Raw genomic sequence first — 24,250 nt, forward strand, 5'->3', positions numbered from 1 at the left:
AATCAAACTGAGTTCAGCTTCTTTTATTATAAGGGTTTAAAATGACATCATCTATTAGACTGGAGAGAAGAGTTACAGCCTCATACGATGCCCAGCTTCTGAATGTAGCTTATGAAATATGAAAGTTATGAAGAATACGATGAAGTGTGTTTTGGAACCACCAGTGGTTCTAAAGAGCCTAAGAGGCTACAGGAAGTTTAAAATTTGAGTTATACACTCTCAGAAATAAAGGTACTAAACTATCACTGGGGTGGGACCCTTAAGTACCTTTAGCCAGGGAACATAACTAACCCATAATCCATAATCCAAGTTGTATTGACTCTATACACCCTGTCTTGTCTGGACCTTAAAACCACTGCTGTACCTTTGAGGGAACATTTACATTGTTTGTACCTTGATGAGTGAAAAACCAAACCAAGTTTGTATTCATGTAGCAGCACTTAAATGTTTTAGGTAAATTAAATGTTTGAGATGTAAACGTCATTCAGAGTGGTTGGAAGTGAAATGGTTCATTGTAGAAAAACTGATTTCTTTACAGTGGTGGTGATAAGAAATGACCAGTGGACCTACACGTGTCTTCTGACTTTTGTTATGTAAAAAATGTTGATGATGGTATATAGTGCTAAATTTGAAAATAATATGTTTTCCTTGGGGACTATTTTGCCTGACAACACCGTGCATGTAACCCTCCACCATGAATGTATTTTACGTCAAAGTCTTCTCAAAACAGAGTCTCAGTCCTCAGGCAGTGAATTCATAACCATTTCATGTAGTAACTTTCTTTGAGGGAGCTTTTAGAGGTGGACGTCTGGTTCCCATCACCACCACTGTGAACAACTCTCGCTCGGTAAGTTTCTTTAGAACAGAGCATTTCACACCAAACCGCTCTGAGTGACTCTGTTTATTAACAATTATGCAGAAATTTTGAACTATTTGTGGAATTCCTCTTTAATGCTTATGATGTCTTAGTAGAGTTTGTGTCATGTGCTTTGGCATGCGTGTCGGAGACGAGAGGGGCGTTCATGTCTGGCAGTCTGTCTTCCTGTGGGGCTTAACTGTTGACCCTTTGTTATGTCACCCCGGGAGTCTGTAGCTGCAGTGATTTGTCCATGCGGGAGATGATTTCAAACCCTGCAGATCAAAGTTCAACTCACGCCAGGGAGTGTCTGCGAGTGGTACGTCTGGAAAGACACATTTATACAGCAGTAATACTTTCAATAGAAGTCCAAAACTCGTGGGAAGAAAATATTTAGAGTTTTGGCTGTAAAGCAATATATTCATTTGGGCTTGCTGTGACGCAAAGACGTAAAGATCTCATGTTCCACCATTGAAATCATTGTACTCCTCGAAACCTCACAGGAACAGACCCAAAAACAATTGGACTCCTTGCAGGCTATTCTTAGATTTGCACAGTATAGTGTGCACCACCAGTCACAAGTTTGGAATTAATGTTTTGCAAAAAATAAGCAGTTAAATGTGTAAATGATTCTAATGATTCATGGTTGTCTATTTTTTAATGACTTAATTTTACTATAGCAGTTGTCATTTATATTGTGTGAAAAGTTAATGATAAATGAGCCAATAGAAAGGCTCCAAAATTGCTTAAATATAAATCTCTTTACATTAATGTCTATTAAAAGTTGAGAACATTTTTGTCGTCTGTAATAAAGTTAATCTTCTTTTGTAGATACGTGTTTGTTTTTAAATCTTCACAAATATAAGTATAATTACAAATAATTAGTAGAAACCTATGAATTAATTAATATGTTATAGTAGATGTTTGATTTGCCCAGAATGATCGCGTTATAATAAAAATCAATGCCTTCCATTTCAAAAGTGGCAATCACATCCTGACACAGATATCTTGACATAAAATATGATATCAGAAATAAATATAGAAATAGATAAAATACATCAATAATTACATGATATAATTTTTCCTTCACTCTCAAAAAAGGTGCCAGAAATGGTTCTTTGAGAGTATGACAAAGAATTTTGCTTCCCCAGTAGAACCTTTTAAAAGTTCCTAAGAAACCGAACATAATGTAATAGTTCTTTAACAATGAAGCATTTCTTTCTAGAACCTTTAGGTCTTGTGAAAGCTTCACATTCACATATCTCATGTGCAAAAGTGGTTCTCCACAGAACTCTCTGCTGAAAGGTTCTTTAGGGAGCCAAAAAAGTTTTTTTTCTATGGCACCTTTAAAATTTGAATAACTTCTTGTCAAAATGCTTAAAATAGTGAATATGATAGCTAAGAATACCTTTTGCTGTCTAGTTTATAAGACCTAAATCTGCATTGTATGTTCTATTGTATGGGCAAAAGCAAAATTATTACATGAACATGCATCAACCAAACTTTTGAACATATGAACTGATCAAGATTTTCTTGACGTTTTCAACAATATTTGAAATTTGTTGTTGGAAGTTTCTCCTTGACACATTTGTTAGCATTTTTTGTGGGCAAAAAATTAATTCTGTCTTTCAAGGACAGAACTTTTTGTCACATTTGCACATGGGAGGTTTGGATTATCAACCCACAGTGGAGACACTGTTAGCTGAATAATTGGAAAACCACTATTAGTCTATCTTTCACATTCTGAAATTAGGTACATGTTTAGCTGGCTCCAATGCAGACATTGTTTTGCTAATCTTTTGGCACCCTTAGCGTGTCAAGAGCAAATCTTGTTTCTTCACTTTTCTATAAGTCCCAGCACGTGACAGACACTCCCCCAACCACCCCCCGCCTGAGCTCACAAGATAATATTGTGGGAGAAATTGTGGAATTCAGCCACAGCCCAGCTGAGTTACATAAGCACACTGGGCTTTGGAAACCTTCAGAACTGTGACTTCCTGAGCAGAGAGAGAGAGAGAGAGAGAGAGAGAGAGAGAGAGAGAGAGAGAGAGAGAGAGAGAGAGAGCGGGGTAGAGAGTGGAAGCAAGAGAAGGAGGATAGTTGTGTAGCAGTCCCTTTCATGCAAAAGACTAAGATTTAATGACAGGGCTAAAAGTCCAAGGTTTCAAGGCTGGGGGAGGAGAATGGAGGACGTCTATCGTTTGGAGTGAAGATTAGTAGACAGTTAGTAAGCAACAAGAACTTACAGAAAGAACTACAGAAACATTGGACAAACCTTCTTTACTCAAGGCAAGGGACACAGCAAGGAGACCTAGAAGCAAAGACCACCAAAAGGATTTCCAAACAGTGACTGTACAATGGAGGAAGCACCCCAGAATTATGCAGAGGCCATAAACAGGGCAGCCGGGGCACTCACTCGTTTTCCTTTGATCGAGGTGCAAGGTGTACCTCTCATGAACCTCATCGCTGAGAAGTGGAGCTCCATCTGGGCTTTCCAGCCAGATCCATCAGACCTGCTCATCGCCACCTACCCCAAAGCAGGTAAGAATATCCAGCAGTTACTAACATGTCTCAGAGCAAGTCTTATTACTGACAATATCTATGTGGCAATACATACACTGTATATGACCAGATATATTATGTGTAACCCTTTCACCACTCAGCTCGCTATAAGATACCACCTTTCGTAGGTTCTCTTCAATTTGTAATCTCACTGTGGTGAAAAAGACATTCCAATGTATATGAACTGTGTCTAGGAGTTTAACTGATTCTAAAGAGGTTTCCCATGGTAAACAAATATAGTGTACAACAAAAACAATATCCACACAATAATGTACTTTTTAGAAATTTATATTAATGAAATGCCAAACATAACACAAACTCCCCAGTCAAAAATAAATTAACTTCGGCCTTTTTGTATAGTTTTAAAGTTTTTTTAGAGTGCACTCTTAGTATTGTATGAAAACTCACTCCTAAGTTTGGTGGCGCGCGTTTGAGCTCATATCCCTTAATGAAAACAGTAACACTACCGGTCTGAAGTACTTTCCTCGTCGTCACGAACTCAGAAGATGCACAACACCGAATTCCAACTCCCCTGGCTCTCGTCCCACGATGCAGATAGTTGGCTGGATCCGCGTGTCGCACTTTAAATCCCGTTCGGCTCTTCCTAAGGCGAAATCCTCACGGTCGGCAGCAGCGCTAGCTCTAGCGTAGCTTAGCTCCTCGACTTGGTCCTCAAAACTCGTTCAAACTCACTCCTCTACCGTGCAGGTCGGCCACGATCTCCTCCCGCGATCATTTGGAGTAAGGAACGAGGATCCAAGCCGGACAAACTCAGCAGCAAGCACTTTTATAACGTTTTCTGGGCTCAAACGATCTCCGTGCCTGTCCACCCGAACACACACCAGTCCGCGCTTTTTTTCTTTTTTTTCAAACTCACTTCTCGCGTTATTTTACTTTCCCTCACGAACTCACATTTCGCGAGCACACTTGAAATCATGACAAATACCTGGGTGTTAACTTATAAACAATCATGAAATAATTAAGTGAATTTACTATTTTTAACTCGTTTTTTTCTTTCTGTAGAACGATGAAATTATCTATTTATTTATAACAAAATGAAATACATTTAATGCCTCAGTGCATAATAAAATGAAATGCATTTTTCAACAAATAAAGTATCCTGATTGCACAAAACTCAGGTTATTACACTCTCCCCCCACCAAAAAAAGGCATGCCCTCATGACTTGGCATATAATCCAATAAACTTAACCCAACTAGGTCGCAAAAGGGGAACTAATCCACTTGTACAAACACGAAACATATTTCACGGTAGGGTAAGTAACACTAGGAGTACCCGGTGTATCGTAGGTCAGTCTCGAGGGGGCTTTCCTAGGTCGATTAGATTGTCTTGTCTTGTCAATGCGCAAGTCATCTTGAGAGTCAGGGTCAGGGTTCGAGTCCAAAATCATAGTGTTTGGAAAGTCCGGCTGTGGGTCACTGGTCCCTTGCAAGTCAGTGTGCTCAGCTATGTCAGGTTGAGTCTCGTCATTGTCAGCATCCTGTCCCTCTCGAGCAGCTGGATCTTCAGACTGAATATCCAAATCCAAACTGAATGGTTCTGATGCCTCCTTGTCTCCTCTTGTATTTTGTGTCATGAATGGTATGTCACACCAGACTCCGAATTCTTCATCTTCTGAATCTGTGTATTCCTCTTCATTATTGCCTTGTACTGTCATGTCGAGGTTGAGGATGGTTTCGTTGTTGTCTTTCCTGGTATTGTTTCTCTTTCTCCTTGTTCTTTTTCTTACTGGAGCAAGCCTTGAGCTTTGCACTGAATCCAAACACACTTTATGACCCAGAGGCAAAATGTGATTACGATGCAGGGTTTTGATGGGTCCACTTCCATCTTCTGGTTTCAGCCGAAACACAGGTAGGTTTGACATTTGGCTTTCTACAACATAAGGCGTTGAGCTCCAGCGATCTGCTAGCTTATGTTTTCCTTGTAATCCGAGATTGCGTATTAGGACTCTGTCTCCAGGTAACAATTGTGAGAATTTGATTTTCTTGTCGTATCTCTGTTTGTTTCCTTTATTTTGTTTTGCAACAGCAGCCTCAGCAAGTTCGTAAGCCGTTTTTAACTCTTTCCTTATGTCTGTGATGTATCGGAGATAAGTGTCTTGGCTTGTATCATCACTGGATGTTCCAAAACACAAATCCACCGGCATCCTTGCTTCACGCCCAAACATAAGGTAGTAAGGCGAGAATCCAGTGGCTTCATTTGGTGTGCAATTGTAAGCATGGACCAAATGTGAAATGTGTTGACTCCATTTTCTTTTCTTGTCAGGCTCTAGGGTCCCAAGCATATCTAACAATGTCCTATTAAATCTCTCAGGTTGGGGATCCCCTTGTGGATGATATGGGGTCGTTCTTGATTTGTCTACACCAAGGGAACTCAGCAACTCATGTATGAGACGACTCTCAAAATCTCTTCCCTGATCACTGTGCATGCGTTTTGGCAATCCGTAATGGACAAAATACTTCTCAAGCAGGACTTTAGCTACAGTAGAAGCTTTCTGATCTCTTGTTGGGAAGGCCTGCGCATAGCGGGTGTAATGATCGGTAATGACCAGGACATTTTCTGTGTTGTTGGAGTCTGGTTCAATGGATAAGAAATCCATACATACAAGGTCCAAAGGGCCATGACTTTGCATGTGGAACAATGATGCAACTTTCTTTGGAAGTGTCTTTCTCGTTATGCACCGAGCACAGAGTTTGCAGTGTCCTTCGACGTCGGATTTCATTTTAGGCCAATAGAACCTTTCTTTAATGAGTCCATAGGTCTTGTCAATGCCGAGATGACCAGAATCATCATGGAGTGACTGCAGCACCATTTTCCTAAATTTTTCCGGCAACACTAACTGTGAACGGCGCGCTCGGCCAGGTGGAACAGTGATTCGGTACATGACATCCTGTTGAAATTTTAGTCGGTCCCACTCTCTCCGTAGTAGTGAGCCAGCAGAACTTTTTGACTTAGCGTGATTTGTGTCTCCTTGCTTGAGAGCTTTCCATATTTCACCGATTGTGGGATCCTCTTGTTGAGCCTTCGAGATCTCAGAGGGGCTCAAAATAGGCATTTCCTTGACACTGAGTGTAGACAGGTTGCAGTAGGCCTTGGGTATGGCTTGCATGGAAAGGCCTAAATGATCAACTGCTTTGTTAGGACAAGTATCTGTCTTGATCACGGTAGACACTTGACACATAGCTCTCACACCATCTGCGGAAATGTCAGTCCATGGCTGTTCAACAGTTTTGTCAGGATGCGGTCGCCTTGACAAAGCGTCGGCATCAATATTTTGAGTACCGGCTCTGTACTTGAGACTGAAGTCATATGTTGACAAGGCTGCGAGCCAACGGTGACCCGTTGCATCTAGTTTGGCTGACGTCAAGACGTACGTCAAAGGGTTGCTATCTGTTCGGACTTCAAACTTTGCACCGTACAGATAGTCGTGCAGCTTGTCGACTACGGCCCACTTCAAGGCAAGGTATTCCAACTTGTGAGCCGGATAGTGACGTTCCGATGGGGTTAGACTGCGACTTACAAATGCAACTGGTCTTAGTCCTTCACCTTGATCCTGATATAAAACACCCCCTAGTCCCTCTCTGCTAGCATCAACATGTAGCACATAGGGTAACTGCGGGTTAGCAAAGGCTAGTACTGGAGCGTTTACAAGTCGGTGCTTTAACTCTTCAAAAGCTGTTTGGCAATGGTCATCCCACCTTGAACCAAAGGGCTCAGACGGATTGAAATAGGGTTGTTCCTGATTATTCTTGAACCTTTTTCCATGAGGGGGGTAGCCAGACAAAAGTTGGTTCAGCGGGAAAGCAACCTTGGAATAATCTTTGACAAAGCGTCTGTAATACCCGCAGAATCCAAGAAATGATCGTAGGGTGGTTACAGTTGTTGGTCGGGGCCAGGAAGTGACTGCCTCCGTTTTCTTTGGATCTGTAGACACTCCTTTCTGGGAAACAATGTGTCCGACGTAAGACACTGATGGCTGGCAAAACTGGCATTTGTCTAAGGACAGCTTAAGGCCTTCCTCTTTTAGGCGGTTGAGCACTTTTAATAGTCTTTGCTCGTGCTCTTCAAGTGTAGCGCCAAACACTATGAGGTCATCTAAATAGACCAAAACTTCCAGCAAATTCATGTCTCCGACTGTTTTTTCCATGATACGCTGAAATGTTGCAGGAGCGCCTGACACCCCTTGTGGCATCCTTTCGAACTGGTAGAAGCCAAGTGGGCAGATAAAAGCGGTCTTTTCTTTGTCTGCTTCACTCATGGGCACTTGGTAATAACCACTTCGCAGATCTAAAACGCTGAACCATTTGCTTCCATTAAGACAGGTAAGTGCATCTTCAATTTTGGGTACTGTGTACTGATCAGGAATAGTACGCTTGTTCAGTGTCCTATAGTCCACACACATCCTAATCTTGCCAGTTTTCTTTTTCACCACCACAATAGGTGAGGCATAAGGACTGCGCGATTCTGTAATGATGCCAGCACCTTTCAACTGCAATAGATGCTCTCTGAGTGCTTCTAAGTCAGCAGGTGGTAAGCGACGGGACCTTTCTCGAAATGGCTTGTCATCGTTTATTTTGATTGTATGCATTGTGCTTTTACTACAGCCTACATCAAACTCATGAGTAGAGAAAACTTCACTGTGTTCCATTATTTTAGTCACTAGTCTTTCTTTCCATTTCTCGGGAACAGGTGATGTTCCAAAGTCAAAAGATGATGAGGTTAGTTTCTTTGAAGACTTAAGATCGATCTCTTTACTGGTGGCCGATATTGACAGCACATCAACAGGGAAGAGGTGGGCAATTGGCATACCTCTGGTAAGTGAGATCTCTTTTGTCGAATTGTTCCTAACCAGGACAGTGATTTTTCTGGAACTTAAAACAGTGGCTGACTGCAGTTCGGGTCTCACTAAAAGCTGATCTGGAAACCTTGATTCCCCTGTAAGATCATCAGGTGAGTCCACCAAAATGGCTTGAGTGTTTGGAATCCCTTGAAATTTTGGCACACCTTTGACCCTTGCTACACCACCTGGGCGCAATGTCACTGGTTTTGTTTGAGCAAACCAAACGGATCCCCTTCTGTAGGTGTCAGTTTCGGGTGGGGATTTTGAAATTTCCTCTAAAGCCTTTTTGAAAGCAGGATGGATATGTTTCGCTGCAATGACATTTCCCCCATCACGGTCCTTGTAGCTTTTTAGAAGTCTTCTCACAGTGGGAGTGTTTGTGCCAACAAGCATAGATGCATTGTCTTTCACAACTGGATCGGGACAGACTAGCACAAGTGCATCAATGGTCTCAGTCACACCTACATCAGCTTCCCTGAACTCCAGCTTTAGTGACAAATAGCCATCGTACGGATAATCAGCGGGACTGAGGCCCCATATCTGCAGAACACTGATAGGCGTTAATGGCAGATGAGTCAGGTATCTGTCGTAGAAGGATCTATAGAGCAGAGTGACTTGAGAACCAGTGTCAAGAATAGCTTTAGTGTAAATGCCTTCAATCTGTACTGGTACAGCAGAACTAGGGCCAACTAAGCCTTGGGGAATAGTGTCTTCCACTTCTTTCTCTGTTTTGATGCTCTTGGAACGTGTCTTTACCAGCGGGACCCCAGGCCGTTCCACTACTGGGCCCCGTGGTAGTTTCCCAATTTCTTTGTCAGTTTGATAAGACGTTTGTTGACTCTTAGGAGATTTTCTGGGCTATTACAATCTCGCATGTAGTGACCATCTTCTCCACACTTGTAGCAAAATACGCCAAGAGGAATCTCTGAATTAGTCTTTGGCCTTTGTGCCAATGAACTCCCTTTGTACTTGCTTTTATTTGCACGTTCATAGTTTGTACTCTTTATTTCAGGTTGTACTGCAGCTGTGGCGACGCTCACAACTTTTAGATTGCTCATTTCAGCTTTCATTTCCTTGAGTTCCCTTTTGAGTCGTTCCACCTCAGGGTGAGTTTTGACTTCAGGTGAGGACGTGGTGACAGAAGTGACTGCTTTTGACATTACGGCACTTTTAGTGTCATTTCTGCCCTGCAGCATATCTTCTTCTTCTCTGACTTCTTTCAAGAGTTCACTGAAGGTTAGAGGTTCTCTTAGCTTGTGTGTCATCCGTATGCGCATTGCAGTCATATCATGTGGTAGAGCGCCTCGTACAACTTGTTCAGTACGGAGTCGATTCATGTCAGATAACTGCAAGCCTCCCTTCCGGAACACACAATGCAGCAGTTTGTCTAGTCGTAACAGGTATGTTGACAGTTTCTCTCCCTCAATTTGAAATGTGCTTCTGAACTTGACTAGGAGATCAGCTGAACTTTCAGTAGTTCCAAATGCTGTTTCCAGTGCCTGCATATAATCATTTGATGTGGCGTTGGGATTTTGCGCTCTTGAGAATCTTATTATGTCGGCGGCTGGGCCTCTCAGACTCTCAACTATCCTTTGTTTCTTTACGCTGTCTCCACATTGCCATTCCTCCAGCATGTGTGTAGTTTGCTCTGCCCAAGCGTCATACTCATCTTCGCCACTAGGGGTTGGTCTGACTCCAGAAAACATCCGCAGCTTCCTGTAGCTTTGAGTGTCAGGTGGCGCAGCATTGCATTTGTCCACAAGAGAGCTAATAGCATTGACAAGAGCAGCATTTACATCTAGCGAGGGAGGGTTTAATAGTCCTTTAACATCAGCGATGCTTTTGCCTTCACTTTTAAGAAATGACAGCAGCTTGGCTTGAAATTGTTCAAATTCTGTGACCGCAGGAAGTACATGAAGAGGCCAGGGACCAACTTCGCCAGGAATGCCGATAGCATTTGGTAAAGTCTGTCCAGTCACTGTAGCAGAGGTCTGAACAAGTACAAAGTCAGTTTTAGTGTTTGTGTCGAAACATTTCTCTACTATTCTGGTCTTTCCTATAGCCTTGACTGTGTTAAGAGCTGCAAGTAGAACATCGTCTGTCACATCAGAAACACCACTCAAAACAATGGCCTTAGCAAAAGATAACTGATGTTTTTCACACCACCTTTCAATCCTTGCTGCATCCATTTTGTTAGCAAAAATCAGAATTTAGCACAGCAACTTAATAACGAAACATTTGCATTCAATCCAAACTGGGTAATCTGTACACAAACAATATTTACACAAAAATAATAATCCCGGAACGAGCCCCCAAAAATGTAACCCTTTCACCACTCAGCTCGCTATAAGATACCACCTTTCGTAGGTTCTCTTCAATTTGTAATCTCACTGTGGTGAAAAAGACATTCCAATGTATATGAACTGTGTCTAGGAGTTTAACTGATTCTAAAGAGGTTTCCCATGGTAAACAAATATAGTGTACAACAAAAACAATATCCACACAATAATGTACTTTTTAGAAATTTATATTAATGAAATGCCAAACATAACACAAACTCCCCAGTCAAAAATAAATTAACTTCGGCCTTTTTGTATAGTTTTAAAGTTTTTTTAGAGTGCACTCTTAGTATTGTATGAAAACTCACTCCTAAGTTTGGTGGCGCGCGTTGGAGCTCATATCCCTTAATGAAAACAGTAACACTACCGGTCTGAAGTACTTTCCTCGTCGTCACGAACTCAGAAGATGCACAACACCGAATTCCAACTCCCCTGGCTCTCGTCCCACGATGCAGATAGTTGGCTGGATCCGCGTGTCGCACTTTAAATCCCGTTCGGCTCTTCCTAAGGCGAAATCCTCACGGTCGGCAGCAGCGCTAGCTCTAGCGTAGCTTAGCTCCTCGACTTGGTCCTCAAAACTCGTTCAAACTCACTCCTCTACCGTGCAGGTCGGCCACGATCTCCTCCCGCGATCATTTGGAGTAAGGAACGAGGATCCAAGCCGGACAAACTCAGCAGCAAGCACTTTTATAACGTTTTCTGGCCTCAAACGATCTCCGTGCCTGTCCACCCGAACACACACCAGTCCGCGCTTTTTTTCTTTTTTTTCAAACTCACTTCTCGCGTTATTTTACTTTCCCTCACGAACTCACATTTCGCGAGCACACTTGAAATCATGACAAATACCTGGGTGTTAACTTATAAACAATCATGAAATAATTAAGTGAATTTACTATTTTTAACTCGTTTTTTTCTTTCTGTAGAACGATGAAATTATCTATTTATTTATAACAAAATGAAATACATTTAATGCCTCAGTGCATAATAAAATGAAATGCATTTTTCAACAAATAAAGTATCCTGATTGCACAAAACTCAGGTTATTACATATGTAGACACCCTAAATAGTGAATTCAACTACGTTAAGACATCCATTGCTGGTTCAGTTGGGCATGTGCAGTTTGTATAATCTTCATAGAAAAGCAATGCCAATACACTCTGGAGTAGCTGCTCATGGGCCTAAGGTCACCATGTCCAATGCCAAGCGTGGACTAGAGGGGTATAAAGCCCCCAGCATTGGACTATTAAGCAGTGAAACTGTGTTCTCTGGAGTGAGGAAACTAAATTCAATCACTTTGGGATGAATTTGAGTAATCCAGAACCGACCATCCAACATCTAACTCATGCTCTTGTGGCTAAATGCAATTAAATCCTCACAGCAATGGTCCAACATCTACAGTAAAGCTTTCATGAAGGCGTAGAGGCTGTTACAGCAGCAAAGGAGTCCAAACTCCCAATTTACACCTTGATTTCAGAAGAAACGTTAGATGAACAGGTGTCTGCAAACCTCTTTACACTCCTGATCAGAATCAGAATCAGAATCCTTTATTGATCCCAGAGGGAAATTGCAGTTGTTACAGTTGCAACCATTTATGTAAAAGAATAAACACTTTAATAATTTTTATTATATAATTATTATATATGTATTGTATATATTAATATTATTAATAATTATTAATAATAATAATATCTAAAAACAAAGAGAAAGAGAAAAATTGCAATAAGTACACAGGATTTAAGTACTTATGAATATAGTAAAGTGGCAGTGACTGTAATAATAAATATGAATCATCTAGTATAAAGCAGTTCAAATTATTGAGTTTTTGCACACAGTTATTATTATTACACATTACAGATTGATGTCAGTTGGATCATTTTAACTAATGCTAAACCTAACTTGAGTTCAGTTGGCCAAAGTATTTACAGATCCAATGAGGTGCAAGTATTTATGTCCAAAATATCTTCAGTGTGGCAGCTAATGTTTCAATTTTAATTTCAATGTTTCAATTTGTTTCAAAATTAAGAAGGATTAAGTGTCGATCCTGATCTGCTTTCGCTGGTTAAACCTGGACGTTGAAAAGGAAATATGAGCTTAACATGTTATGCTGTTTTTTTACTGAGCATTGTGTCATCAGTCTGACAGAATTAACCTTTTTGTGTACCCGTCCATCGTTGTTCTCTCACCTCACTACAATCGCCAGGATGCATTGTGCAAATATGTCATACAACCAATGGGAATATCCCCCACCAAACTTTGCTATCTGTACTAGCTTGTGGAAAAAAGTTTTCCAAAAGTTCCTTCCACTTTCAAGATACAGCATCAGAACAGGGTTTTTCTAGTCTGCTTTAGAGACAACCATGACACCACTGTAGGTGGTGGATAAATACATTTACAACCGAAGCAGTGAAGCAATGATTAGGTTTTTCATTTTGATCAGAGTGATCTGTTAACTTTTGAATATTTATTTGCTCTGAGTCTAACATTCCTGAGTCTGCTGTATAACTTTGACATGGAAAAACCTCAAGCATATAGTCATTTATGAATGGTCCAAAGTATTTCCCACATGGGGATTGCTGAATAAGTTGGCAGTGAGGTTACTGGCCTCGTTCTAAACACTGTTTGCTTTCAAAGGTTATTTAATCTTTAAGTCAATGTCAACAGAAAGTCCATTTCAAGGAACCCCTCTGAAAAATATGCCAGACCTGTTTGTGTTCATTTATTTATTCAGTTATATAATCGACTTCAGTGTTAATTTTAATGCATTCCACTGTCTTAGTTATGTTCATAGAATAGTGAATAGAGTTCATTTTAGGCCTTGAACGTCTTTAAAAATGTGTCCCAACCTCAGGCAGTCAAATCACATATGAGGTGTTTTTTTACTGAAATGTACAGCATTTTCTGCAACCTTTTTGCAAACCTGTTGCCAATTTTTTGGGACATGTAAAAATGGCATTTAAAAGCCTGTGTCAATTGAATTCAAACTGACACTTTTGGTAACATGACCTACCAAACTGACACTTTTGGTAACATGGCCTACCAAACTGACACCTTTGGTAACATAACCTACCAAACTCACACTTTTGGTAACATAACCTACCAAACTGACACTTTTGGTAACATAGCCTACCAAACTCACACTTTTGGTAACATAACCTACCAACCTGACACTTTTGGTAACATAACCTACCAAACTCACACTTTTGGTAACATAACCTACCAAACTGACACTTTTGGTAACATGACCTACCAAACTCACACTTTTGGTAACATAACCTACCAAACTGACACTTTTGGTAACATGACCTACCAAACTGTCACTTTTGGTAACATGACCTACCAAACTCACACTTTTGGTAACATAACCTACCAAACTCACACTTTTGGTAACATAACCTACCAAACTCACACTTTTGGTAACATAACCTACCAAACTGACACTTTTGGTAACATGACCTACCAAACTCACACTTTTGGTAACATGACCTACCAAACTCACACTTTTGGTAACATAACCTACCAAACTCACACTTTTGGTAACATAACCTACCAAACTGACACTTTTGGTAACATGACCTACCAAACTGACACTTTTGGAAACATAACCTACCAAACTGACACTTTTGGTAACATGACCTACCAAACTGACACTTTTGGTAACATAACCTACCAAACTGACACTTTTGGTAACATAACCTACCAAACTGACACTTTTGGTAACATGACCTACCAAACTGACACTTTTGGAAACATAACCTACCAAATTGACACTTTTGGTAACATGACCTACCAAACTCACACTTTTGGTAACATAACCTACCAAACTGACACTTTTGGTAACATAACCTACCAAACTCACACTTTTGGTAACATGACCTACCAAACTGACACCTTTGATAATATAACCTACCAAATTGACACTTTTGGTAACATAACCTACCAAACTCACTCTTTTGGTAACATAACCTACCAAACTGACACCTTTGGTAATATAACCTACCAAATTGACACTTTTGGTAACATAATCTACTAAGTGAAATGTTTTAAGACTATTTTCACCAAAAATCACTGGTTGTTACAGGGTTGAACATAGAGATCATATTCCCCTTTAAGGTGACATTAATGCAGTAAAAAACAAGTATAAAAATAGAGCAGAAGAAAAAGTTAAAAAAATTGTTTTAATCAAATGTTGTCATTAAAATCATTGTTTTAAAGTCATTCAAACTAATTGAAGGTTATAAATGTTACCCATTGTTAACCAGGGTTGCAAATTGAGCCTAAAACGAGCAGCATTAAGGAGCGGTTAGCATTACAGGGCGTACATGTTGCATGCTAACTACTAATAACCGTATAATTTCTTCTTAAGGGTTCATAATAATGGCAGGCCTTATCACAGCCATGCTTAAGCATTTTCATTCCAGGTCACAAACACTCTTGTAAAATTTTAGAGGTCTGCTATCTTAAGCATGATTTAATATTTGACTTTTATGTAAGGTAAGTAACCTGCAGCAACATGTTCTATAACCTTAGGCGTTGTAGTAAACACACACTAACATGCCAACACCACGTCAGATACAATATATTGGTTGTAGTCCTTACATTAGCCTACTTTAGAATATTGGACCCTGGACAGATTCAAGGATACTCACAAAGTAAAGAACTAAGCCGCTAGCACCTCCTTTTAATGGAAGTAATGAGAAAGCCTGTGTTTTCAATGGAAAAATGTAGTCTATCCTAACAAAAACCAATATATAATCATAATATACCATAAAAGAGGTGTTAACCGTGAAAAAGGAGGGGGGTCTTTAAAATGAGCTAATTTTCTTTGAAGCATCAATCAAAAAGTAGGCTCCAACTACTCAAACAAAGGCTGAAAACCACAGCTAACATCACACAGTGTGAGTGAGTGCCGCTTCAGGACAGATATGTTACAGCGTTTGATTGGATTCGTTCTAGCATCGTTTTTACTTTGCCTCATACTGATATAGATACACAGTATCAGACTGGTGTAATCTCTACTGTTTTGATCAATAAAATAGTTTTATTATTATTTGCTATGTTTTAGGCACCACCTGGACCCAAGAGATAGTGGACTTGCTATTGCACAATGGAGATGCAAAAGCTTGTATGAGAGCTCCTACTGTTCAGCGCATCCCATTCTTGGAGATCCAAGCTCCTCCGCCTATTCCATCAGGTATGGATTCACTTTACTTACCACCGTACAAATTATAGTGAGGAATCCATGCAAAAAATGTGAAATGCAATGCACATAACGTTACTTTTCTATAGTGACTTGCAGAATACAAGCCAAAATGAGAAACAAACCATTGTTTTTATGTCACTCGAATTCTTTTTGGAAAAATAATGCATGAGGATTATGAGCTACGGCTATGAGGGGTCCAGCCTTCTGGCTACAGGCAGAAACAGCCCAGAACTCCAGCTCAAGTTCGCAGAGTTCTTCCCCCCTCACTCAATCGGTCTCCCCTCATACTACCACCACCATGTTGAAGGCATGGCCTGAACTCACAAATTTCTATTGTTTACATGACCTTTTGAATAATCAGATGCAGAAATCCAATTACAATTGGTTTACTGAGTGCATGTAAACACACTCAATGGAACGTACAGGGAGATGCAGCCTACTTAGGTAATGACAATAGGATGTAGGTGTGCCATGCAGGGTTTTATTAGTGCGCTTGCTAAATTACAATAGGAATCCAAAACTAAGTGGACCAAATATATACAATGTAACAAAAACAACAACCTTAGTTCAGACCTTGAGCCTGACTTTTAGGGTGTAAAACTTTCCACCACTGCTTAATTTATTCCTAACCTTCCTTTGTTCGACCAGCTTGAGTAGCCCTCTCTAAATGATTTAAATGGATAAACATCATCGGATCTCATTCACACCACTGAAGATACTCACACATTCCCTACTGTCTGTCTCTGTTTAGTTGTTAGCTGGAACTAACCAGTGAGAAAAATACTACACAATAGTGGCACTGAGGTCTGGCTGACATCTGTGACATATGATTTTTCTCCACTCGTTTCTCAGGCCTTGAACTTCTCGGTTCCATGAAACCTCCCAGGGTCATCAAGACACACCTGCCCATCCAGCTTGTGCCTGATGGATTCTGGAAAAATAAATGCAAGGTCAGGATAAACGTTCAAGCTCTGTATGTTTTAGAACTGATATGACAAGAGGGAATTGGGAGAATTCCATTGAAATGGCATAAGGTGTTCCATACCAAGCAAAAATTATGACTTTCCTATACGATCTTTGGTTAATGGTGGCTTTAAAGTCATATTTTGGCAAAAGATAAATGTACACCGTTTTTCTTGACACCAAATGTATTCAGTCATTCCAAACACATTTACTTCTTTAGTTTTGCACGGGAGCTAAAAGTCTAATGTAGTCAGTAGTAATGGAAACGTGTGCCAATTAGCATTGCAGCTTAATCATCATCACACGCATTGACTCAAACCATGTCAGGTTAAGTCATCTCAAATAGATCTAACCATGTGGTTTCTGAGGCCTGATTCCACAGCAGTGATGCTGCTTTTTACATCATCGTTATTTTATGGAAACACACTATTATTGACTTATTGCTCAAAATACAGACTTAATGTATGAAAATAATCACTTTCTATAAATTAGAATATCAAAATGACGTATTTAGTGTATTAACTAATAACTTGGGGAAAAAAACTGACTCTGATTACTTTTCTACAGTGGTGGTGATAGGAACCAGAGGTCACCACGTCCAAGATAAGATAAGATAAGATAATCCTTTATTAGTCCCACAGCGGGGAAATTCACAGTATTACAGCAGCAGCAGTAACAGGAGTAAGGCACTCAGTAATAGAAATGGAAAACAGTATAAACATTATCAACATTATAAATAATAAAAATTAAAGCTAAATCTCTAGACTATTTACAGGAAAATAAGGATAATAATCCATCCATTTTCTAAGCCGCTTCTCCGTCAGGGTCGCGGGGGGGTACTGGAGCCTATCCCAGCGGTCATCGGGCGGAAGGCAGGATACACCCTGGACAGGTCGCCAGTCCATCGCAGGGCAGACAGACACTCACACATTCACACCTAGGGGCAATGTAGCATGTCCAATTGGCCTGACTGCATGTCTTTGGACTGTGGGAGGAAACCGGAGAACCCGGAGGAAACCCACGCAGACACGGGGAGAACATGCAAACTCCACACAGAGAGGATCGCCTGGCCAGGGGATCGAACCCAGGCCCTCCTTCCTGTAAGGCGACAGCGCTACCCACCACGCCACCGTGCCGCCAAGGATAATAATAATAAAATAAAATAAAATAAGAGTTGCATAGAAATCTGTATTGCACTTAGGAACATAGGAACATATTGCACAATGAAGAATGTTCACATTCTGTATGTGTGTGTGTATTGTATGTTTGTATATTGTATGTGTGTATATTTTATGTGTGTGTGTATATTGTGTGTGTGTATATTGTATGTGTGTGTGGTCTACTGGGAGCAGTGCTGGTTGAACAGTCTCACAGCTGCAGGAAGGAAGGACCTGCGATAGCACTCCTTCACACACTTGGGGTGAAGGAGCTGGTCACTGAAGGAACTGCCCAGTGCAGTCTCATGCATGGGGTGGGAGTAGTTTAGCAAGCTAGTCTACAACACAAATATAGCCATTTTATTTATTAACCAAAACCACCAGTGAACAAACTATTATAAAGCAATGTGTCAGACAGGCAGTGTATATCTAACCATTTCATGCTATAGCATTCTGTGAGGGAGTTTTTAGAGGTGGACATCTGGTTCCTATCACCACCACTGTGAACAATCATTTTTTCTACAGCAGAGCATTTGACCACTCTGAGCCATTTTGTTTACAAGTCAGTCATTTAATTATCTAGACCATTCCCCTTTGACCATCACATTTGATGAAGCTTGTTGATAGGTTTGAGGTATTTTGCTGCCAGTCATATAATATCAATACAATATCAATTTGTATTTCGTCTCCTTAATGGCCTCCTAATTCAGAGGATCCAGAGACATTTGAAGGGAAACTGTATGTAAAGTACTGTGATAGACTGGCAACCTGTCCAGGGTGTATCAAGCCTTCTGCCCGATGACAGGATATGCTCCAGAGGGAGAAGTGGCTTAGAAGATGTGTGTTTGTGTGTGATGCTGCGACTTCAGAGGTCCCTAATGAAGGCAACCAGGCTGAGAACATCTTAAAATACCTTATTACAGGACATTCCCATCACGGTTTCCCTCTTCTTGGTTTCTCAGGTCATTTATGTGGCTCGAAACGCCAAAGACAACCTGGTCAGCTACTACCACTTTGACCGCATGAACCTGACTCAGCCAGAACCAGGTCCCTGGGATGAGTACATCCATAAGTTCATGAGGGGAAAATGTAAGAGTGAAAAAAATACATTCTTAAAAAAGATGCTTCTTCAAGAGTTCTTTAATAAAGACAGTGGTTCTATGTGGAACCCTCTGCATCATAAAAGGGTTCATCAGATTGATGGAGAATGTGGTGCGTATGGTTCTATGTAGAACCTTTTTGAACAGGGTTCAATTTAGCACCCAAAAAGGTTCTTCCATTGTTACAAGCTTGACATCATAACAATAGAACAATGCTTTTGGGTGCTATATAGAACCATACATTCTTTAAAAATATGGTTCTTTAAGGGTTCTTAAAAAAGAAAAGTGATCTATATAGAACCACATAATTAAAGGGTTCTTTGCATCATGAAAGGGTTCTTCAGATTGATGGAGAAAATGCTGTATATGGTTCTGTGTAAAACCTTTTTGAAAAGGGTTTTCAAAAAGGGTTCTTCCATTGTTACAAGCTTGACATTGATCGTGCACTCTTAAAAAGAAGGGTCTTTAAGGGTTCTTTAGTCCTATATAGAACTGTGAACACTCAAAGAACCCTTCGCATTTATTAAAGGGTTCTTTGCTTCATGAAAGTGTTCTTCAGATTGCTGTAGAATGTGTCTGTGGCATGCGCCTGCCCCCCCGGGCCCTGACGATGATGGCTGAGAGAGCCGGCAGAAAGGCTGGGCCCGAGCACTCAGCGGCGACACACCTTGGAGGGGACACCAGGGAGAGAGCCGCGTGTGTGAAGGGGTGGAGCGCAAAGCCCGAGCTCTCCCGGCCGGAGGAGGAGGACGACGCTGGTGCAGGCTACGGGAGGCACGGGAGGAAGAAGCGAGTCCTGAGCTCCACCGCCCGGGCCCAACCCCCTGTCATGCTGTGAGACCGCTACTTTTGACCCAGGTGGCTGTGTTGCTAGCTGAGGGTGGTAACTGGGAGGCGGAGCGGCAAGCCCTTGTTCTCTCTCGGCTCTGGTGTTCACGTGAATGCCTTTAAAAAGAGCTGAGAGGGAACAGAGAGAGAGAAAGAGAGAGAAAGAAATGAGCAGCAGCTGAGGATGGTAGAGCTGAAAAGCTCCACTGAAGAGAAGGACTGAAAAGTCTAGCTGGCTAGCGGAAGCCACTGAACAGTGGCCAGCTTAGTGGTGGTTTGTTGTGTTTGTTTATTTTGTGCGAAAATAAAAGTAATGGCTTTTGCCACCTTGAACTCTGCCTCCAGCGTCCTCCTTGAGCCTGGGGTAGCACATGCCGTGCTACAGTGTTGTATATGGTTCTATGTAGAAACCTTTTGAAAGGGGTTCTTTATAGCACAGAAAAGGGTCCTTCTGTTGTTACTAGTTTGACACCATAACAAATGGTTCTGCGTAGAACCATATACACACATTCTGCATCAACCTGAAGAACCCTTTCATGATGCAAAGGGTTCTTTGAGTGTTCATGGCTCTATATAGAACCACTTTCTTTGCTAAAAATTTGTTGATGAACTATCTTTTTAAAGACAACACATTGTCCATAAATCTGAAAAACATTTCATCATGCAAAGAACAATTCAAATGGTTCTTTGAGTGTTCATATTTCTATATCGAACCACTGTATTTTTTACTAAAGAACCCCTGAGGTATCATCTTTTTAAAGAGTGCACTATCAATAATTTGATGGATCCATTGTTCTTCAAGCTGTATGCATGATTAGTTAATGATTAATTTCCTAAAACTGAGCTGTTCTTTCCTGACCTGTCCTCAGTGAGCTGGGGCTCTTGGTATGACCATGTGAAAGGTTACTGGCAGGAAAGAGAGAAGAGGAATATCCTTTACCTTTTCTTTGAGGACTTGAAGGAGGTACAGTGTGGGTGCATTTAGAGATTCCTTAATCATTGATGCTACATAGCAACTCTGGTTTCTGGGCTGTTAGGCCTTTGATTCATAATTCATGCTTTTTCCAACTCGAGGACCCTCGTCGGGAGGTAGAGCGGATCATGCGCTACATGGACTTGTCGGTAAGTGATGATGTCATTGACAAAATTGTGCAGCTGACGTCTTTCAAAGTCATGAAGGACAATCCGATGGCCAACTACACGTTCCTTCCAAAGGCAGTGTTTGACCACTCCATCTCTGCGTTCATGAGAAAAGGTTTGTAAGTCTTGTTGTAATTCCACTTAACCTGGTTCTTCCAACATTGAAAGCTATCAGACGGGTGACAAGGTAAAGGAAAAACCAACATAAAGTGTCTCAGTAAGGTGTTGGGCCACCATGACCCACCAGAAGAGCTTCAGTGTATGTTGCTATAGATTCTGAAAGTCTCTGGAATCGTGCTGGAAGGAAGGAACACCGTTTATCAGAAACTTATACCCTCAAATGTTTTGATGATGGTGGAGCAAATGCTGGTTCAAAATCTTCAACTAATAGTGACTGCAAAACTGTAAGATACAATTTACCTAACACTTGCATTACATTATCAAAGTGTTAAAAATGAAATTAAAATTATAAAGTAACTGGTTAAACCTTTTCTTTTGTTAACCCAACTTGAGGACACTAGAGTTCACCTAGTTTAAACATCTGAGTTGAGTCTAAAGGCCTTAAATTTATAAGTTCTGCTTCTCAGTATATAATTTGTTTTTCTTGTTTAACTCAATTTCCCCACTGGCTGGAACTCTTCCCATCAAACAATCCCACCAGACATTTTCTCCTCTTGGGTACCTACTTATGGATGCCTATGGCATCGCTCACAATCTCCTGTTGATGTTTTAACCTTGAAGAATAGCATGGTTACATGTGGTGCAACTGTCTAATAATTCATCCCAACATCATAAGATTGTGGGTTTGAAGCCCAGCAAGGCCACAGCTGTCCACATCTGGAAGCTCAAAGGAGAAATTCCTCATAGGACTGTCCAGCTAGTGGGGAAACCAAGTAACAACAAATTCTAAATTGTTTACCTAACTGAGATGCAGGACTTGAAAAGGGAGTTGGTAGAACTTTGTCTAAGAAGTTTGAGTGTGGTGAATTTTGTAATTTTTTACACTGTACTCCTCAAACCATTCAATGACCACTGTTTCAATTGCCCTGTTTGTGGGGGCAAAGACATCTTGAAAAAGACCACAACCATTAGGATAGGAATGTTTCATCATAGGATAATTTGTCCGATCAGAATAATTCTGTATTGATTTGTAGTGCCTTTTCCCTGGGTACAAGACTGGGTACAAGTGGAACCCTGCCTGTAAGGGTCAAGCATTCAGGCCTGTCCTGTTCTCTTGGTGTAGGCTGAACATGCACTCTCCCACTTTGTGAGGATGTAAGGAGGGGTTTATGTACAGCAAACCCTACTATAATATCCCTCTCTGTGTAGATGTGGTCCGACTGTTCTTGCTCAAGCAGTCATTGAACGTGCCTTTGAACGCAATTTCAAACCGTGTTTTCCAAACCTGATGTCTTTCCCACAGAACTGGCAGAATTGAAAGACTAAGCATCTCTAAAAGTGACTTAAATCTTCCTCTTACCATCTTCATCCAAGACTGTGGTCAGCTGGGCTTTGTTTATCATTTTTACACATTCCATCGAGCATAAAGGGATGTTGCTGAAATGTATCTTTTTATGATTATGTTTATCCACTCATTTATTCAGGTTATCCTTTCGTTTGTCACCCGTCTGTATGTCTGTAGCATTTGACATTATGAATTATGAGAAAATCAAGCGTACAGATAACTTGATCAGCTTCATGTGGAAGCTTAATTCTGCTTAATGTCTTCGTCTCAGGGGAGGTTGGAGACTGGACGAACCATTTCACTCCAGCTCAATCCCAAATGTTTGATGAGGACTATGCCAGACAAATGGCAGACGTGGACATTCCCTTTCGCACCAGCATATAAGGATTTACTACCATCAAGAACCTGTTGAAGCAGCACCTCAGCAAGCACTGGAGCATATCTGGAACTGTGATCCAAGCAATCATGGACACACTGAGGATACACACAATAGATATTTGATTGATCTTTAAAACCAACCAGTGATTGCTGGGTGGAGGTTAAGTTGTTCTTTTATATCAATAACAAAATGTATCTACAAGCCAATAAGCTAATATTAGCTTTTAGACCCACCACCCACTTTATTAGAAACCTTTAACATGTAGCTCCACCTTGCTGGTGCACAGTTAGGGCGTTTTTCCACTTCATATTCAAAAACAAGACCCAAAAGAGAACCTATGTAACTTATGGTTTCAATTGTCCCCTGTAATGATAACCACAAGTAACCACCTAAAGTCTTTTAGGTCATTTTATGCAACTCTAAAGCTTCCTCAGTGGCTAATTAGCTACTTTACTTGCTTGTTAGCTTAGCTTATGGGTGAGTATGCAGTTACACCATGCCAAGTGCAAGTTTCCCAACTAGCTTATGTTGGCTTAGATCAGTGGTTCCCACTTCTGGTCCTGGAGGACCCCCTGCCGTGCACTTTTTAGTGTTTGCCCTGCTTCCAACACACCTGATCCAACTAATCAGTTAATCAGCAAGCCTTTCCTGAATTGAAATGGGTGTGGAAGGAGAACTCACTTGAGTACCATTAGGTCCTGTTGACAGCTGTCTCGAGCTGGTACCAAAAAACATTAAACTGGAACCCTTGGTAGTTGACCAGTGGACAGTGGAGAAAGCAAAGCTCCACTTTTCTGGTGCCAAAGGTTCTGGTCCTGTGTACTATGTGGAAACATGCCCTTAGAGACTTTAGCCAAGGGGTGCCCAATCCTGGCCCTGGAAATCTGCCACCCGAGTCAGGTGTATCTGATCCAACACACCTGGCTCTAATATTTAGATTCCCCTGAAGGCCGTCATTACCTGGATCAGGTGTCCTAAAATCTGCAGAGTGGTAGAACACCAGGACCAGGATTGAGCACCTCTGCTGTAGCCCATCTGCTAATGCACAATTTGTGTTATCCATCCAACTCTAGCCCTTCATCACATGTCAATTTCTGACCTCAGAGCTTTAACACACCTGGTGATTAACTGATTAATTGAATCAGGTGTTTTTTGGCAAAGAAATCCCTCAACTGTGCTGGTGTCTGGCCATCTAGATCTGATGACCTCTGGGGTAGAAGGAGTAGATGGGTGTGATGCAGTGAGGTGAAAGATCTACGGTATGTTCTTCTTCTTCTTTCGGCTGCCCTTTAGGGGTCACCACAGCGGATCATCTGCCTCCATCTTGCCCTATCTACTGTCTCCTCTACTTTTACACCAACCATCTCCATGTCCACCTTCACTACATCCATAAACCTTCTC

At 41.1% G+C, this 24,250-nt stretch overlaps 2 protein-coding genes across 3 annotated transcripts in view; one reads left to right on the forward strand and one right to left on the reverse strand.

The window, feature by feature from the left end:
* The window catches only part of LOC108411007 (tectonic-3), a 37,995-nt gene extending 34,616 nt beyond the window's left edge, over positions 1–3,379 (reverse strand). For both annotated transcript variants that reach the window (XM_017682364.2, XM_017682362.2), the window contains exon 1: positions 3,273–3,379. The gene's annotated coding sequence lies outside the window, so the exon portion shown is untranslated. The remainder of the gene's footprint in view (positions 1–3,272) is intronic.
* Positions 2,881–24,236, forward strand: sult1st6 (sulfotransferase family 1, cytosolic sulfotransferase 6). Its single transcript, XM_037544161.1, has 7 exons — positions 2,881–3,397; positions 15,680–15,808; positions 16,670–16,767; positions 18,900–19,026; positions 20,735–20,829; positions 20,940–21,120; positions 22,742–24,236. Exons 1-7 carry the CDS (start codon positions 3,214–3,216, stop codon positions 22,852–22,854), a joined length of 927 nt encoding a protein of 308 aa, XP_037400058.1. The 5' UTR covers positions 2,881–3,213; the 3' UTR covers positions 22,855–24,236.
* Positions 24,237–24,250: the final 14 nt, after the last annotated feature.

The sequence above is a fragment of the Pygocentrus nattereri genome, chromosome 13 (assembly GCF_015220715.1).
Source record: "Pygocentrus nattereri isolate fPygNat1 chromosome 13, fPygNat1.pri, whole genome shotgun sequence".
Taxonomy (NCBI): domain Eukaryota; kingdom Metazoa; phylum Chordata; class Actinopteri; order Characiformes; family Serrasalmidae; genus Pygocentrus; species Pygocentrus nattereri.

Excerpts from the sequence above, each read along its gene's own strand:
- sult1st6 (XM_037544161.1), top strand. The coding sequence starts at position 3,214 with ATGGAGGAAGCACCCCAGAATTATGCAGAGGCCATAAACAGGGCAGCC. Across the intron at positions 16,768-18,899 it reads TCTGGAAAAATAAATGCAAG|GTCATTTATGTGGCTCGAAA; the intron begins GTCAGGATAAAC and ends TTGGTTTCTCAG. Across the intron at positions 21,121-22,741 it reads CTCTGCGTTCATGAGAAAAG|GGGAGGTTGGAGACTGGACG; the intron begins GTTTGTAAGTCT and ends TCTTCGTCTCAG.